Below are 17,230 nucleotides of genomic sequence, written 5' to 3' on the forward strand. Positions count from 1 at the left end.
CCAGGCTGGTATGAGCAGCATTATTTTGTTTCTATGATTATTATTACTGGGACTTTTATTATTATGCATTTTTTGTTTTTGCCCTCACTGAGGAATGAATAAATTTGATTGCTTTGCTTTATTACCTACCTGTGTGAAGCCATATTGTTTTTGAACACAGGATTAGTATATCCACAATAGGGTCTTCCTCCCTCTTGGGGAAGCATGCTGAAGGAATTTTGTAAGCGTGAGCCGGTTACCGCTAGTCTTGAGGGCCGGCCACGCTACAATAGAAAGGAAAATGGTAAAACCAGAGGGCATAATTTGAGGTTGAGGGGTGGTAGACTCAAGAGCAGGGGTCTCCAAAGTCCCTCCTTGAGGGCCGAATCCAGTCGGGTTTTCAGGATTTCCCCAATGAATATGCTTGAGATCTATGTGCATGTACTGCTTTCAATGCATATTCATTGGGGAAATCCTGAAAACCCGACTGGATTCGGCCCTCAAGGAGGGACTTTGGAGACCCCTGCTCAAGAGTAATGTTAGGAAATTCTTCTTTTCCAGAGGGAGGTAATGGAGAGGAAACTGGTGACAGTTCAACAAAGCATGGAATGAACACAGACGATCTCTAATAAGAAAATAATGGGTATTTATTGAAGAACTAAGGCCAGTACTGGGTGGACTTGCACGGTTTGTGTCCTGTATATGGCCATTCAGTTGAGGATGGGCTGGATAGGGTTTCGACGGCTGAGATAGTTTAGATAGGCTAGAGTGAGCTTCGACGGAGACTTCAGTAGTTGGAACCTAAGCATTGAACTGGGCAGACCTCTAGGCGTCTGGCCCAGAAGTATCTAATAAAATAAACAATTTAATTTATATCATGAATTAATATGGAACCAAATCTTTTTCCGAAAAGAGAGAATGGTAAAACTAAATTTAGGAGTAATATTAGGAAATTCTTTTTCACAAAGAATGTGATTGATACCTGGACTGACCTTCTGAGGGAGGTGGTGGAGAGGAAAATGATGACAGAATTTAAAAACGCTTGGGATGAACACAATGGATCTCTAATTAGAAAATGAATGGCATTAATTGAAGAACAAAGGCCTGTACTAGATAGACTTGCATGGTCTGTGTCCCATATATGGCAGTTAAGTTTAGAATGGACTGGGAGAGCTATGATGGAAACGCCAGTAATTTAGAACATGAGGAAGGTGCTGGGCAGACTTTTATGGTCTGTATCCCACAATCGATTTGATGGTTTGGATAGGCTGGAGTGAGGTTCAACAGCAGCTCCAGTAATTTGAACCGGTGGCATAGCGAGGGTGCGAGGCACCTGGGGCGGTAGTGCCCCTCCCCTCCCCCCACTTCTTTCCCGCCCCCCCTCCTGCCTTGCGCACATGCCGCTTCCCTTCCCCATACCTCTGTAACTTTCCTGGTGTGAGCAGCAACCCCCAAGCTTTGGAACACAATTGGAACAACTTGATAAACTAGTTGCAGATATCCAAAAGTTGGGAAAGAATGGGGAGGTGCTGTTTTTGGGTAATTTCAGCATGGCAAATTCAGATTGAAAAGTTCCATTTGCGGAATCAGAAAGAAGTAGAGAGATTGTGGATGACTTTCAAAGTGCCCTGCTCAGACAAATGGAGATGGATTTTGATATTAACTCCTTTTGACTTGTTAGTTCAATCATTGGTCCTTAGTCAGTTAGAGTATTGTAACATCGTTCATCTTGCTGGTGCTCAAAAAAAATCTTCAAAGACTGCGCATAATTCAGAATGCAGCAGGTAGACTGATTTTTGATTTAAAGAAGTATGACCATGTCACTGATTTCTATCATTGATTGTACTGGCTTCAAGTTGAGGCATGGGTCAAATTTAAGTTCGGCTGTATTTGTTTTAAGGTATAACAAGCTTAATTCCAGAGTATCTTATGTAATCTTTCATTATTACAAATTCTAAACATTGTAGAAAATCTCATTCATTATTTTCATTTCCAGGCAGCCTTATGGATTAGGGATCTGACTTACATATTCACACTCTCAAATTTGTATCAACAATTTTGACGTGCCTTAAAGACGCATCTTTTTAGGGAATCTTTCGGAAGTTAAACATTGGATGTTTATTAATTTGTATTACTAGTCTCTGTGAACCGCATAGAACTTAATGGTATTTGTGGTATGCAAGTGAGTTTTTATGTTATGTTTATGTTGGGTTATGATATTTAATCTGATGCTCACAAATGGAGAAAGTATCTCATGTCTGATTTGGTGCCTACTTGGGAAGTATCTACCAAAGGTTATCTAAAACCCATAATTTCACCCTATTCTTATCTCCTAAAGACCTCCACTTCCCTTTGGTAACTCTTTACCCAACATATATTACCTTAAAAATTCTATGTCATCACTTATTCTATTCCTTCAAATTTTGAATGTAATTTTTGTTTTAGTTTGGATGTAATCCGCCTTGAACCGCAAGGTAATGGCAGAATAGAAATCACTAATGTAATGTAATGTAATGATTGTCAAACAGTTTAGTTTAACAGCTAAAGTAATGGTCAAACACACAAAACTCAAAGGCCTAAACTTCAAACATGCACTCTTTAGTAAAATGGGGGAAGTACCTTAAGAAAGAGCTGATAGGATTGGAGGCTATAAGAGAAGTGGAAAAACAGTGGTCCAAGCTGAAAGTAGCAATAAAAATAGCTACTGACCTTTATGAGAAGAAAATGAATAAAAGTAAGTGAAAAAGGAAACAGATATGATTTTCCAAACAAGTGACAGAGAAAATAAAGGCAAAAGAGTTGACGTTGGTTAAATAACCCCCCCAAAAACTCAAGAAAGAGGTGCACAGAAAGGAATACCGAATAAAACTGAAATAAGTAAAGAGAGAGATACATCTAGCAAAAGCAGAAGAGCAAATGGCTAGAAATGTAAAAAAAAAGGAGCAAATATTTTTAAGGTATATTAGTGAAAGGAGGAAGTCAAAAATGGAATTGTGAGACTGAAAGAAGCTATGAAATCATTATGTGGAGTGTGATGAGAAAAAAACCCAATCTTGCTAAACAAATACAGTACTTCTGTGTTCATGGAAGAAAATTCTGGAGAAGGACCATGATTGGCTGACAAAGTTACATATGAGAATGGAGGACTTTCTTCGAGATTGGACTCCACAGGTGACCCTTGAGGGGAGGAATGCTGGTAGTGCCTAACCCTCAGTAAGCAACCTGTGAACTACACTTCTCCCTCTTATTGTACTCTCCTAACCCGTTAACTTCAAGGACCTGTATTTTTCCTGTAAATAAATATTACCTTCCTTTTGTACACTCATGTATATTCCTGCCATCCTCAATGACTTGTACATTCCTAAATTGTTAACGCCAAAGACTTCATTGTTTGTAACCTTAATTAATTGATGTGAACCGCCTAGAACTCCCTGGGTATGGCGGTATACAAAATAAAGTTATTATTATTATTCGCTGTGATAGGGGATTAACAACCGCAAATACAGAAAAACCACAAATAACTTTTTCATATGTTATTTGCTGTTTTCTATTAAAAACCATCGTGAATATGGTGAAACCACGAATAACATGGTGGGAGACCTGGCCTGTTCCTGAAGGAGAGGCAAAACACGGTGAAGAAAGTGCTAGGAATCGGCAATTTTCTCTGTAAATGCTTGGAATCAGCGATTTCTCTATGCAAGTTGATGTAATTTGGGGGGAGGAGCCAGCAAGCTAAAAACCGTGAATAATTGAAACTGTGAATACTGAAATCACGAATACAGAGGGAGAGGTATCTTAAATAATAAAATGCTAGCCGCGCATGCGCACTTGCGCCGCGTGTTCTCGGGGTGTGGCGAGCATGAGTGCGCATGTGCGCTTAGTACGTCACTGGCGGGGATGGAGAGAAGCAGCATTGTTGGGCAAGGAGCCGTCCTCGCACGCCCCGAGACCAGGGCAATCTCAAGGCGCAGTGGCCATGCTAGGGGTAGGGTAGGGAGGAGGGCTTTGAGACAGGCGGCTGTCGGCGGAGAGCAGCCGAATGCAGGAAGCGGAGCGACCAGGTAAAAAAAAAAAAAAAAAACCCAACCGAGCGAGCCGGGCCGCTGAGAAAGCGTGGGAGGCCTGGCCCGGGCTGTGGACAGGGAAGGAGCTGGGTCCTTTGCCGCTCACTCCCTTCCCTTCCCATGGACCCAATACCTTGGCGATTCAAGCAGCGTGTGCAGCAGTCTTTACACGCTGCTTCGGGCCCTTTTACTGCCCTGATTTGCTCTGCCGCGTCTCTGATGATGTCATCAGGGACGTGCCAGAGTAAATCAGGGCAGTAGAAGGACCCGAAACAGCGTGTGAAGACTGCTGCACACGCTGCTTGAATCGCCGGGTAGGTAGTCGGGTCCGCGGGAAGGGAAGGGGGGGTGGCAAGGACTCTGGGGAGAACGGCAGACACCAGCCTATACTAACTCCCTTGGACAGGGCGAGCAGGAAGAGGTGCTGATGGACAGGGGGGGGGGGAAATGAAGGGAGGCCTATTGCTGGACAGAGGGAGCAGGAAGAGGTGATGATGGACAGGGGGGGAAAAATGAAGGGAGGCCTACTGCTGGACAGGGGGAGCAGGAAGAGGTGCTGATGGATGGGGGGGGAATGAAGGGAGGCCTGCTGGACAGGGAGAAGTAAGAGGTGCTGATGGACGGGGGGTGGGGGGAAATGAAGGGAGGCCTACTGCTGGATAGGGGGAGCAGGAAGAGGTGCTGATGGACAGGGGGGAGGTAAAACAAAGGGAGAAGGGCTGCTGCTGCATAAGGGGAGCAGTGAAGGTGTGGTGGACACAGGAGAGGTAAAAAGAAGGGAGAATGGACAGGAAAAAGCGGCTAAGGAGACAGAGAGAGAAAGAAATAAAGACAGACACACATATATTCTAGCACCCGTTAATGTAACGGATTATAAAGCTAGTACATATATAATTTGCATTTCATTACTTGCTAAGACTCAAAAACTAAATAAAGCCTACAAATTATCTTAAGGCTCTCTATATCAATCTAACATATCCAGCACCTTAATAGGATTTAATTAAGCAGTTCAATAATAAGATGCAGATAGTAGTCCAGCAGCAAGAGGGGAGCTATCCAGTCTTTTGAACCGAGTATTAAATGTATGATTATCTCCCAGTTGGCGATAAATTAAATGTGTGTGCTCGCTACAAAGAGTTCCTGGCTTTCAGAGAACGAGTCCGTTCCCTTGAGGCTAGAATTGCAGACTTGGAGGAGCTGAGGGAGACAGAGAGGTACATAGAGGAGACCAACAGGAACGTTGTAGAGAAGTCCCACTCCCAGTCTGGCATCCCCTGTGCTGCCTTGGAGGAGGGAGGTCTCCTAAAAGGAGAATATCACCCTGGTGATGCAGGAAATAATCCTGTAACCAGGACCTGCTCACCAGGAGATGCAGATGCAATATCCTCTTGCTTCAGCCTGGAAGGGAGGAGTTAGGACAGTCATTGTAGTGGGAGATTCAAACATTAGGCATGTAGATAGGCTGAGTGGCTGGTGGGTGTGAGGATCGCCTGGTCTCTTGCCTGCCTGGTGCGAAGGTGGCAGACATCACCTCACTTAGATAAGATTTTAGTGCTGGGGAGGAACCGGCTGTCTTGGTACATGTAGGTACTCATGACATGCGATGAAGTTACTAAGTAGTAGATTTAAAACAAACCAGAGAAAATATTTATTCACACAATGTGTAATTAAACTCTGGAATTCATTGCTGGAGAATGTGGTGAAATCAGTTAGCTTAGCAGGATTTTAAAAAGGCTTGGATAATTTCCTAAAAGAGAAGTCCATAGGTCATTATTGAGATGGCTTAGGGAAATCCACTGCTGCTTAGTCCTAGGATAAGCAGCATAAAATCTTTTTCTACTACTTGGGATCTAGCTAGGTAGTTGGGACCTGGGTTGGCCACTGTTGGAAACAGGGCTTGATGGACCTTCAGTCTGTCCCAGGAGGGCAATTCTTTTGTTTTTATCTGCTGTCATTTGCTGTGTTACTATATATGATGGTACTTTGGTATAGAGATTTTGAAAGTGGGGTTATTTGAATATTGACCTTTATTAACAGAAACATAAAATAGAAATTATTGACTTCCTGGCTGAATGGCCTTGTCCCCGTACCCACAGCGACCAGGTTTTTTGTCCTCCTATTGGCGGCTAACCGTGGGTAACAGTCACCGTGTCATTCTCTACCACAAATAGAGAGATGGCCAGGAACTCACAGAGGGCTAGAAACTTAACTAGACATGCTTAGATGGAACTTGCAGAGAATGGTTGTGGTGGTGGGGGGGGAGGGGCTGTGCAGAGCGAAAGACAAAAATTAAACTCATAGGTAACACATTTAGGACAGTTTATAGTGCAGGCCAGCGCAGTAAATGCTCCATCACTCATAGAATTCCTATGAGCGTTGGAGTATTTATCTTGCTGACTCACGCTAAAAATCTCTAGCTCAGCTTGATATTAGAATGATTTCAGGAAATAAATTTTTCACCCTACACACAGTTAAATTATGGAACATGTTGCTGGAAGATATGGCCAAGGCAGTTAGCATAAAGAGGTTTAAAACCTTGTAGACTTATTATCCACCAATGAATTTCCCCCAATTCTGCAAGCAACAGAAGAGTAGAGCAGTATGCCTCTATCTAAGTGATCACCATCTGATGCAGTAGCTTCTGAACTTTATGGTTCCAAGAATGTATAATCCTAAGGGATCAGTGGAAAAACAGCTTGTTCAACTAATCATGCCACATGTAACTTAATATAAACAAACTGCTAATAAATGTGTTTACCAAGACCTCAAACACATGGGACTTGAACTGATTTTGTGTCTTTACTGGGGTGACATATTCATCATCGGTCTGGTTTAATTTTTTTTTTTTTTTATAATGCAGACTATGATATCTTATTGTATCTATATGGTGCTGTACATAATAATAAATAATTTAGAAGAGCACATAGCTTGTGGCCCGAAGGCTACCTAGCCATTTCACTGGTAAATTTCCTCAGGGGCAAACGGCTGGGTAGCCGTCGGGCCACAAGCTATGTGCTCTTCTAAATTATTTATTATTATGTACAGCATAAATACAATAAGGTATCATAGTCTGTATTAAAAAAAAATAAATTAATTAAACCAGACCGATGATGAATATGTCACCCCAGTAAAGACACAAAATCAGTTCAAGTAGTGTCCCGGGTGTTTGAGGGCTTGGTAAACACATTTATTAGCAGCTTGTCAATTTGTTTATATCAAGTTACATGGTCCAAGAATGTATAGCCTTCAGCTGCAGCCTATCAGCCTTGCTGTATTCAATCATGAAACTGTGAGTAGAAGCAATACTTGCTGATGGCAGCCAACAAGAGAGAGAGAAAGAACATCTTGGTTATCAAAAGGTGATTTCTTGGTGCCCTGGTGACATAACTCAAGTTATGTCATAATTTTTTTTAGCTCTGTCATATATTTTTTTTACTATTTGTACATATTGAGTATAATTCAATATCTAATGGCTGCATTTGCAAAAATGAATCATGTTACTGTTTCTCTTGAGTTGCAGCATCTTTCTTATTAAGTTTCTTGCTAATTTTATATTTGCAGCTTATGCGAAATAAAGCATACATAATCCTGACGGTTTGTTTTGGAGCAGGAATTGGCATTTTCACATGCTTTTCAGCACTTCTGGAGCAATTCTTATGTGTAATGGAATATTCAAATGTAAGATTATTTTCCTACTTTAAATGTGCTTGTTGTTATTAATATCAACATGTTCAAATTGTATTCATGTGTTTGTTTAAATTGTAAATGAAACATCTGGGGATATTTTATAGAGAAAGCAGATTACAAATATTAATATTAAGACATCCATTTTTTTGTTTAATAGGAAAAGGGTTTTGCCATTTCCTTCTGGTCATTTGGAATTATAACTCAGTTGGAACCAGTGGCGTACCAAGGGGGGGAGGCGAGGGGGGGTGGACTGTTCCGGGTGCACTCCCTAGGGGGGGGTGCACAGCCGTCCAGGTCCAGAACATTCTGACCTACTGTGCAACAGGACCTGCACCTAAGTGTGGCTGCCGGTGCACCCCCTCCGACGTACTAGCTCTGGAGCAGAGTTGGCAGCCGCGCTGAGGTGCAGGAAGGTCCCGCGATGACTACGTCTGCTGGCTCTGCTCCGGAAGAAGTAATTTACATCGGAGGGAGTGGACCCAGCAGACGCAGTAATCGCGGGACCTTGCCGCAACTCCCTGTGTCTGCCGGGTCCACCGCCTCCAATGTAACCTACTTCTTCTGGAGCAGAGACATCAGACATAGTCATCGCGGGACCTTCCTGCACCTCAGAGCAAGTACGTCAGTGGGGTGGACCAGCAGCCAGCAGCTACAGTCATCACGGGCCCTTGCTGCATGAAGAGAGAGAAGGGAGCAGGACTGATGGTATGGAAGAGTGGTGGAGGGAGAGAAAGGGGGCAGGGTGGTATGGAAGGGTGGTACTGATGGAATTGGTGTGCAGGGAAAGGGGAGAGAGACATAAGGGGGAAGGATACTGGATGGAATTAGATTGGAGGGAAAGAAAGGGGGCAGATGCTAGTGGGAAAGAAGAGACAAGGGGTAGATGCTAATTGAAGAAGGGTGAATGGAGAGAGAAAGGGTAGACATTGGATAGTAGTGGGGAGAGTAGAGGGGGAGCCTTTGCAGGATGAAAGTGCGGATGGAGAGATAAGGGAGCAGATGCAGGAAGGAAATGGGGAGGAGAGAAAGAGGGGAGAAGACGTTGGATGGAAGTGGACAGAGAGAGGAGAAGGTACTAGATGGAAGGGGTAGAGAAAGAGGGCACATAATAGAAGTGGGGGATAAATAAAAGGAGGGCACATGGTGGGGGGAAAGAATTGAGTTAGTGAAATACTGGAGGGGGTGAGGGAAAGAGGTAGCAAGCTACAGTAAAAAAGGAAATTGATGACCAGGTAGTAAGAAGATAATCTAGAAAGATGCAGAAAATAAATTGAAAAGGAAAATGAGGGGAAAAAGGGAAAGGGATTGCAGAGGAGAGGTGTGGGAGAGGGAAGAAGAGGAGAGAGATGCCAGATCAATAGGGGTGAAAGGAGAGATGGAAGGGGGAGGCATACAGTTTCTGGAAGGGGCATAAAAGGAGATAAGATGCCATATGGGGCAGAGAGACGGCAGACAGTGGATGGAAGGAAGAGAGTAACAAGATGATGAGGAAAGCAGAAACCAGAGAAGACAAAGGTAGAAAAAAAAAATTCTATTTATTTATTTATTGCTTTAGGAGACATGTGTCACTGTTTCTGTGGTGTTGCATTGTATGCAGAGTCCAGCTTCTTGCTGGTTCAATTTAACAGGAGTTTCTCCTGTTTTGTGTCTTCCTACCCCCCCACCCAACAGGGTTAATTGGTTAATTACAGTGGTCATTCTGGCTGGGGGGACATGTAGTTTGGCTCCTTTCAAAACTTTATAACCATAGGCAGTATTGGTTAGTGCATAGTCACAGCTTGGCATTAACTATAACTCCTCCTTTTGGGCTTTGAACACTACCTTTGCAGCAACCCCTACCATGGCCAAACTAGTGAGTAAAAGTCCCAACCTGGAATTGAAACAAATCACTTGTTGCATGGTAGTATGCAGCACTTACTATCTAAGGCATGGAACCTAAGGATAGTACCTGGTGGACTAAGGCCCAGAAATATCAAAGATAAAAGGTAATTTAATTTAATCATGAATTTATTATGTGTTTAACTATTGGGCAGACTGGTTAGTGCATAGTCACAGCTTGACATTAACTATAACTCCTCCTTTTGGGCTTTGAACACTACCTTTGCAGCAACCCCTACCATGGCCAAACTAGTAAGTTAAAGTCCCAACCTGGAATTGAAACAAATCACTTGTTGCATGGTAGTATGCAGCACTTACTATCTAAGGCATGGAACCTAAGGATAGTACCTGGTGGACTAAGGCCCAGAAATATCAAAGATAAAAGGTAATTTAATTTAATCATGAATTTATTATGTGTGTAACTATTGGGCAGACTGGATGGACCATTTTGGTCTTTATCTGCTGTTATTTACTATGATTCAAATATGCTAGTTTGGGAATTTACATCTGCTGTCTATATTTTGCATTGTTCAAGAAGAAATACATTTCTCTCTATTTCTCTGGTGTTGTACTGCATGCAGTGTATGGCAGTGTTTTTCAACCGCTGTTCCGCGGCACACTAGTGTGCCGCGAGATGTTGCCTGGTGTGCCGTACGGTCAGGGCCGCCATCAGGGCAGTACCACCAGTCTAGGGAGAGGGGCGGTCCGCCCCACGTGGACAGGAGAGAGCTGGACGGAGGACCCGCGGAGTTCAATACATCTCGAGCCGCGAGGCTCGTCTTCTGTTCCTGCCTGCCCTGCAGCTAACATATAGCCGATCGCAAGCGTTCCCCAATGTCAGCGCTGACGTTGGAGGGAGGGCTTAAGCAAAGCCTGCCCTCCGACGTCAGCGCTGACGTCGGAGAATACTTCCGTTCGGCTATTTGTGCGCGGCAGGGCAGGCAGGAAGCAGAAGACAAGCCTCGCGGCTTGAGCTTCGTTTTGCTGAGAAAGTTGCAAAGATGGGCTGGGAGGCAAACACGGAACACAAAAGGGGGGAGGGAGTGCGTTTTGGACACAAGGCATGAACTTGGGAGAGAGGAAGGGAGGGAAAGAGATGCTGAGGTGGGGGAGGGAATGCGTTTTTGGACACAGAAGAAATTGACTTGGGAGAGAAGAAGGGAGGGAAAGAGATGCTGAGGTGGGGGAGGGAATGGGTATTTGGACACAGAAGAAATGGACTTGGGAGAGAGGAAGGGAGGGAAAGAGATGCTGAGGTGGGGGAGGGAATGGGTATTTGGACACAGAAGAAATGGACTTGGGAGAGAGGAAGGGAGGGAAAGAGATGCTGAGGTGGGGGAGGGAATGGGTTTTTGGACACAGAAGGCATGGACTTGGGAGAGAGGAAGGGAGGGAAAGAGATGCTGAGGTGGGGGAGGGAATGCGTTTTTGGACACAGAAGAAATGGACTTGGGAGAGAGGAAGGGAGGTAAAGAGATGCTGAGGTGGGGGAGGGAATGGGTTTTTGGACACAGAAGGCATGGACTTGGGAGAGAGGAAGGGAGGGAAAGAGATGCTGAGGTGGGGGAGGGAATGAGTGTTTGGACACAGAAGGCATGGACTTTGGAGAGAGGAAGGGAGGGAAAGAGATGGTTGTGTACACGGGGAATAGAAGAAAGAATTTTTGGTCATAGGGAGGGAGTGAGGTACAGATAGTGGCATACCAGGGTGGGGGGGGGGCGGTCTGCCCCACCCCGGGTTTACGTCCCAAGGGGGTGCACAGCTGGCCACCCTCCAGTGTTGTCTCTAGGCCGGCAAACTGCGGCTCTTTAGCCACTTGAGTGCCACCGCCGCCATCGGGAACAGGCCGGCGCCAAGTTCTCCCTGCTTTTCCCTGTGGGGCTGGCCAACTCTCGCCACTTGCGTCAATTCTGACGTCGGAGAGGACGTTCTGGGCCAGCCAATCGCTGCCTGGCTGGCCTAGAACGTCCTCTCCGACGTTAGAATTGACGACGGGTGGCGAGAGTTGGTCGGCCCTGCGGGGAAGAGAAGCAGGGAGAACTCGGTGCCGACCTGTTCCCGATGGCGGCAGTGGCAGCCTATTCCCCAGTGGTGGTGGCAGCATTATAAAATACTTTCTTTGTGTTTATTTGATTCCTATATATTTATATATAGTCAATATAGGCACAGTTAAATTTTTTAACTTTTTCTAATGGTGGTGTGCCTCGTGATTTTTTTCATGAAACAAGTGTGCCTTTGCCCAAAAAAGGTTGAAAAACACTGGTGTATGGCATCTTAGGATTTCATTTGTATATTGGTATTTTTTTGTTTCTGGTCCTGCTGTTTGCATAGGGTTTATCTGTGTTCTGCATGTTTGATCAAGGGCAGGTGTTCTCATAGGAATGAATGTCGAGAAGTGTTATTGGTATCATGGCCCCCAAATAGGAAGATATTTGGCAGCTGTCCGTCAGTCCTTTTGGTCCCAAAATGGCCCTCACTTAAAAATTAACGAAGAACACTGCCTTAGAGGAAGGAAGGGATAGAGGTGATTTGATACAGATATTTAAATATTTGAAAGTTAGTAATATACAAACACACTTTTTCCTGTAGAATTAGAGGACAAGGTATTAATATACAAACAAATATTTTCCAGATACAACGAAGTAGTAGAGGAAGCAAATGCTGAATGGAAATGGGTGGTGAGATAAAGAGGTAGACAGTGCTGGATGGAAAGGAAGACAGACTGAAAGGAGGAGACACTGATGGAAGGGGAGAGGTGGACAGATGCTGTATAGAAATGTGAAAGAAAGATTCTGGATAGAACGTGGAGAGTGAGGGCAGATGGGGTGGGGGATAGAGAGATGGGAGATGATGGAAGGGGAAAGCAAAAGGGGAGAGATGGAGCAGACATTGTATGGAAGGAGAAAGATACAGAGAGGAGGAAAATATTGATGGAAGAGGAGGGGAGATAGAGGGAAAGAAGCTATATAGAAGGAGGGATACAGAACTGGATGGAAGAGGGGAGAAACAGGAGAGAGATGATGGAAGGGGGAATTAAAATGGGGAGACGGAGAGAGAGAGGAGAGGGGGAAGATTCTGTATGGAAGTGGGTAGAGAGACAGAAAAGGGAGATACGTATGGAAAGGTAGAGAGAGAGGAGGCAGATGCTGGATAGAAGGGGGTAGATGCCTGATAGAAGAGGGGAGAGAAAGTAGCAGATGTTTGGGGGTAGAGTCAGAAAGGAGGGAGATGAACATGGAAGGAAAAAGAAAGGGGAGATAGGAGTCAGAGTTAGTGAAAGCCTGGGAATAAGGGGATGTTAAAAAAGAGTGGGTAAAGTATTACTGTCTAACCTTAATAGGCTTATTCCTATTTAAGGCATGATTAATTGATGGGAATATACTGTAGTACCTAGGGCAGTGGTTGGCAAACTGCGGCTCGCAAGCCGCATGCGGCTCTTTAGCCACTTGAGTGCGGCTTGCGGCTCGTCTAGCTTGTGTGCCCAACCTGCTTCTCTTCCCTATAAAGAGGACACTGAAGTGCCGGACTGACCAACCTTTGCCACCCGACGTCAATTCTTACGTCGGAGAGGAAGTTCTGGGCCAGCCAATCGCTGCCTGGCTGGCCCAGAACTTCCTCTCCGACGTTAGAATTGACGTCGGGTGGCAAAGGTTGGTTGACCCGGCACTTCAGTGTCCTCTTTACGGGGAAGGGAAGCAGGGAGAGCTCAGAACTCGGCGGTGGCCTGTTCCCTGATGGCGGCAGTGGCAACCTGTTCCCCAATGGCGGTGGCTTGGGGTAGGGCAAGGAGAAAGAAAGAAAGGAAGGGGGGACAGGGAGACAGAAAGAAAGAAGGGAGACAGATAGAAAGGGGGCATGAAGAAAGAAAAAAGAAAGAAATGTGGCATGGAGAAAGAAAGAAATGGGGCACAGAGAGAGAGAAAGACAGACATACAGAAAGAAAGGGGGCATGGACAGAGAAAGAAAGAAGGGGCAGGGTGAAAGAAAGAAAAAGTTGGGGGAGGGAATGAGGTCTGGAGGAGAGGAAGCATGGAAATGAAAGATGGGAAGAAATATTGATGCACAGTCAGAAGAATAAAGTGCAACCAGACACTCATGAAATCACCAGATAACAAAGGTAAGAAAAAGGATTTTATTTTAAATTTAGTGATCAAAATGTATCCGTTTTGAGAATTTATATCTTCTGTCTATATTTTGCACTATGACCCCCTTTTACTAAACCACAATAGCGGTTTTAGCACAGGGAGCCTATGAGCATCGAGAGCAGCGCAGGGCATTCAGCGCAGCTCCCTGCTCTAAAAACCATTATCGCGGTTTAGTAAAAAAGGGAGGGGGTATATTTGTCTATTTTTGTATAGTTGTTAATGAGGTGACATTGCTTAAATTGAGAAAATTGGAAAGAAGAGGAAGATAAAACAAATTGGAAACAAAAATTGAAAAACTATAAAACTTTGATCAAAGAAAAATGTTCAAAACATTACGCACAGAAAATAGGTACATCTAAAATAAATAGTCGAGAATTGTTTAAGCTGGTAAGGAAGTTAACAGATACAACGCGGGTCCTGAAAAAAGACCATGAGTGCATACCATCAGCAGCAATCTTAGCAACCTTAGATTTGAGAGCAACTATACCTCTATCTACAGCTGGATTTGAATTCCAATCTAAACATCATGAAAAGGAGCCCAGTGTGGATATGTTCTGGTAATACTTTGAACTTCCAAATTGTTTAACAAATATTCTAAGGCAAACTGTCTGCTGGACGAATGTCCTTCCAAGATTATGAACATAAGAACATAAGCAATGCCTCTGCTGGGTCGGACCTGAGGTCCATCTTGCCCAGCAGTCCGCTCACGCGGCAGCCCAACAGGTCCAGGACCTGAGCAGTAATCTTCTATTTATACCCTTCTATTCCCTTTTCCAGCAGGAAAATGTCCAATCCTCTCTTAAATCCCAGTACTGTATTCTGCCCTATAACGTCCTCTGGAAGCGCTTTCCAAGTGTCCACCACACGTTGGTTAAAGAAGAACTTCCTGGCATTTGTATTGAATCTGTTCCCTTTCAACTTTTCCGTGAAAAGTGCAACACTCGATTTTAAAAGGGATTTATTTAATTGGATAACTACTATTCTTACTAGAGGATTATTTTATGAAGAAATTGGACACATTTTGATTATACAGATCCCTAAAGATCAGTATACCTCTATTGCCCTGAATTCCAATTACAGGCCCATAGCAAGCATCACCTTATTTAACAAACTCTTGGAAGGATTAGTTAACTTGGAAGTAGTGAACTATTTAGATAAGTTTAACATCCTTAATGAACATCAATCAGGATTTAGAAAATGTTTTAGTACTGAAACAGTCTTAGCTTCAATTCTTAATCACCTTTACGGTCTCTTTAGTAAGGGAACTTGTGCCCTGATCTTACAACTTGATTTTAACAGCGCTTTTGATCTGGTTGATCATGAATTAATGTTGCACTGCCTTGATGCAATAGAGCTTTCGGGAAGAGTCTGGAACTGGTTTCAGGGCTTTCTCACAAAAAGAACATACCGAGTGGTTAGTGAGGGGAAATATTCTGATACTTGGAAAAACCCATCGGGGTACCTCAGGGTTCCCCGTTATCACTTACCCTATTTAATATTTACATCTTGTCCTTAGGACAATTACTGTAAAAGTTGAACTTAAATTTTTATATTTATGCAGATGACATCTCGATTTTAATTCCTTTAAACAGTATAACAAATGAAATTTTAGGACACATTTCTGATATTATGAATGAAATAGAACAATGGACAATCAATTTTAAATTGAAACTAAATACTAATAAGACAAAATTTTTTTAGCAAGCCCAAAGGATAAAATAATTGGAACATCTCTTCACTTAAATGGTCATGAGTACCCAATTTCTAAATTTATAAAAAATACTGGGAGTTACATTAGAACATACAAACTTAGTGGTGAAAAAGTGCTTTTTTGCACTATGGAAATTAAAAACTATTAAAAAATATTTTGACCCTTTATCCTTCAGATTATTGGTGCAAGCATTGGTACTATCCATACTGGATTACTGCAATATCGTTTATTTAGGGATACCTAAAAAAACAATGAGAAAATTGAGAATAGTACAGAATGGTTCATAGTCAGATGTGTGCAAGACATATGCGCGCAGACAAATGGGCGTAGACAACTGAGCGCAAAACAACTGAGTGTGAATGGTTCATAGTAAAATGCACGAGCACGACATCTGAGCGCAAGACATCTGAGCGCAAGACAGTGAGCGCAAGACAAGTGAGCGCAAAACAACTGAGTGCAAGACAAGAGGCTAGGTAACCACAGTGATTAAAAATACATTTGCAAAACACAGTCACGTATGACAATGATATAAATGACATCCTTACGTCAACGTCTTTTGCGTGATTGTGTTAGCAAGACAATAGGGGACAAACGTGCGCCCACATTTGGGAGCAGACAACTGCCTTAAAAGCTAATTTTAAAGGGTTCCAATAGGGGTGTGTGGGGGGATCCCCCAATTTACTTAATAGTATTGGTGTAATGTAATGTAATGTATTTCTTATATACCGCTAAACTCCGTTAGGATTCTAAGCGGTTTACAGAAAAAAACAGACAATAGGGTGCATTAAAATTACATAAGAACATAAGAAGTTGCCTCCGCTGAGTCAAACCAGAGGTCCATCTCGCCCAGCGGTCCGCTCTCGTGGCGGCCCATCAGGCCCACTGCCTGAACAGTGGTCTCTGACTAATTTTACAAATTACCTCTAATCCTATCCCTATAACCTTACCTCTACTCTTATCTGTACCCCTCAATCCCTTTGTCCTCCAGGTACCTGTCCAGACCTTCTTTGAAGCCCTGTAGCGTGCTTCTGCTTATCACATCCTCCGGTAGCGCGTTCCATGTATCCACCACCCTCTGGGTGAAAAAGAACTTCCTGGCATTTGTTCTAAACCTTTCCCCTTTCAATTTCTCCGAGTGCCCCCTTGTGTTTGTGGTTCCCCATAGTTTGAAAAATCTGTCCCTGTCCACTTTTTCTATGCCCTTCATGATCTTGAAGGTTTCTATCATGTCTCCTCTAAGTCGTCGCTTTTCCAGCGAGAAAAGCCCCAGCTTTTTCAGTCTGTCAGTATATGAGAGGTCCCCCATACCCTTTATTAGCTTAGTTGCTCTTCTCTGGACTCTCTCAAGTACCGCCATATCCTTCTTGAGGTACGGCGACCAATACTGGACACAGTACTCCAGGTGTGGGCGCACCATTGCACGATACAGTGGCAGGATAAACAATTCAAGGCTTGTGTGGATGGAATCAGGTGGTTTGCGGGGATGAAGTCCGAGCTTACAGGGATTAGTCCAATAAAATGGTATTTTTTTATTTCTCATTATTTGTTTTATTTTTATTTGTTAATTTGTAAAGTGGTGATTGTTATGTATCAGTTTTTTCAAATTTACATCTACTGTCTTTATATTTTGCACTGTATTAGAGGACATATGTTACTGTTTTTGTGGTGTTGCATTGTATCCAGGGTCTGGTTTCTTGGCGGTTCAGTTTAACTTTTGTCTACATATTTCTATTTTTAGTTTGTGATTATTCCATATTGGGCAAGGG

General features: G+C 43.5%; 1 protein-coding gene across 5 annotated transcripts in view; it reads left to right on the plus strand.

The window, feature by feature from the left end:
* Positions 1-17,230, plus strand: part of SLC49A3 (solute carrier family 49 member 3) — a 711,721-nt gene that overhangs the window by 468,699 nt on the left and 225,792 nt on the right. For all 5 annotated transcript variants that reach the window (XM_033918077.1, XM_033918067.1, XM_033918090.1 and 2 more), the window contains one exon: positions 7,605-7,721. In XM_033918077.1, the coding sequence (XP_033773968.1) occupies positions 7,605-7,721 (117 nt within the window). The remainder of the gene's footprint in view (positions 1-7,604; positions 7,722-17,230) is intronic.

This window comes from Geotrypetes seraphini, chromosome 1, assembly GCF_902459505.1.
Source record: "Geotrypetes seraphini chromosome 1, aGeoSer1.1, whole genome shotgun sequence".
Lineage (NCBI taxonomy): Eukaryota > Metazoa > Chordata > Amphibia > Gymnophiona > Dermophiidae > Geotrypetes > Geotrypetes seraphini.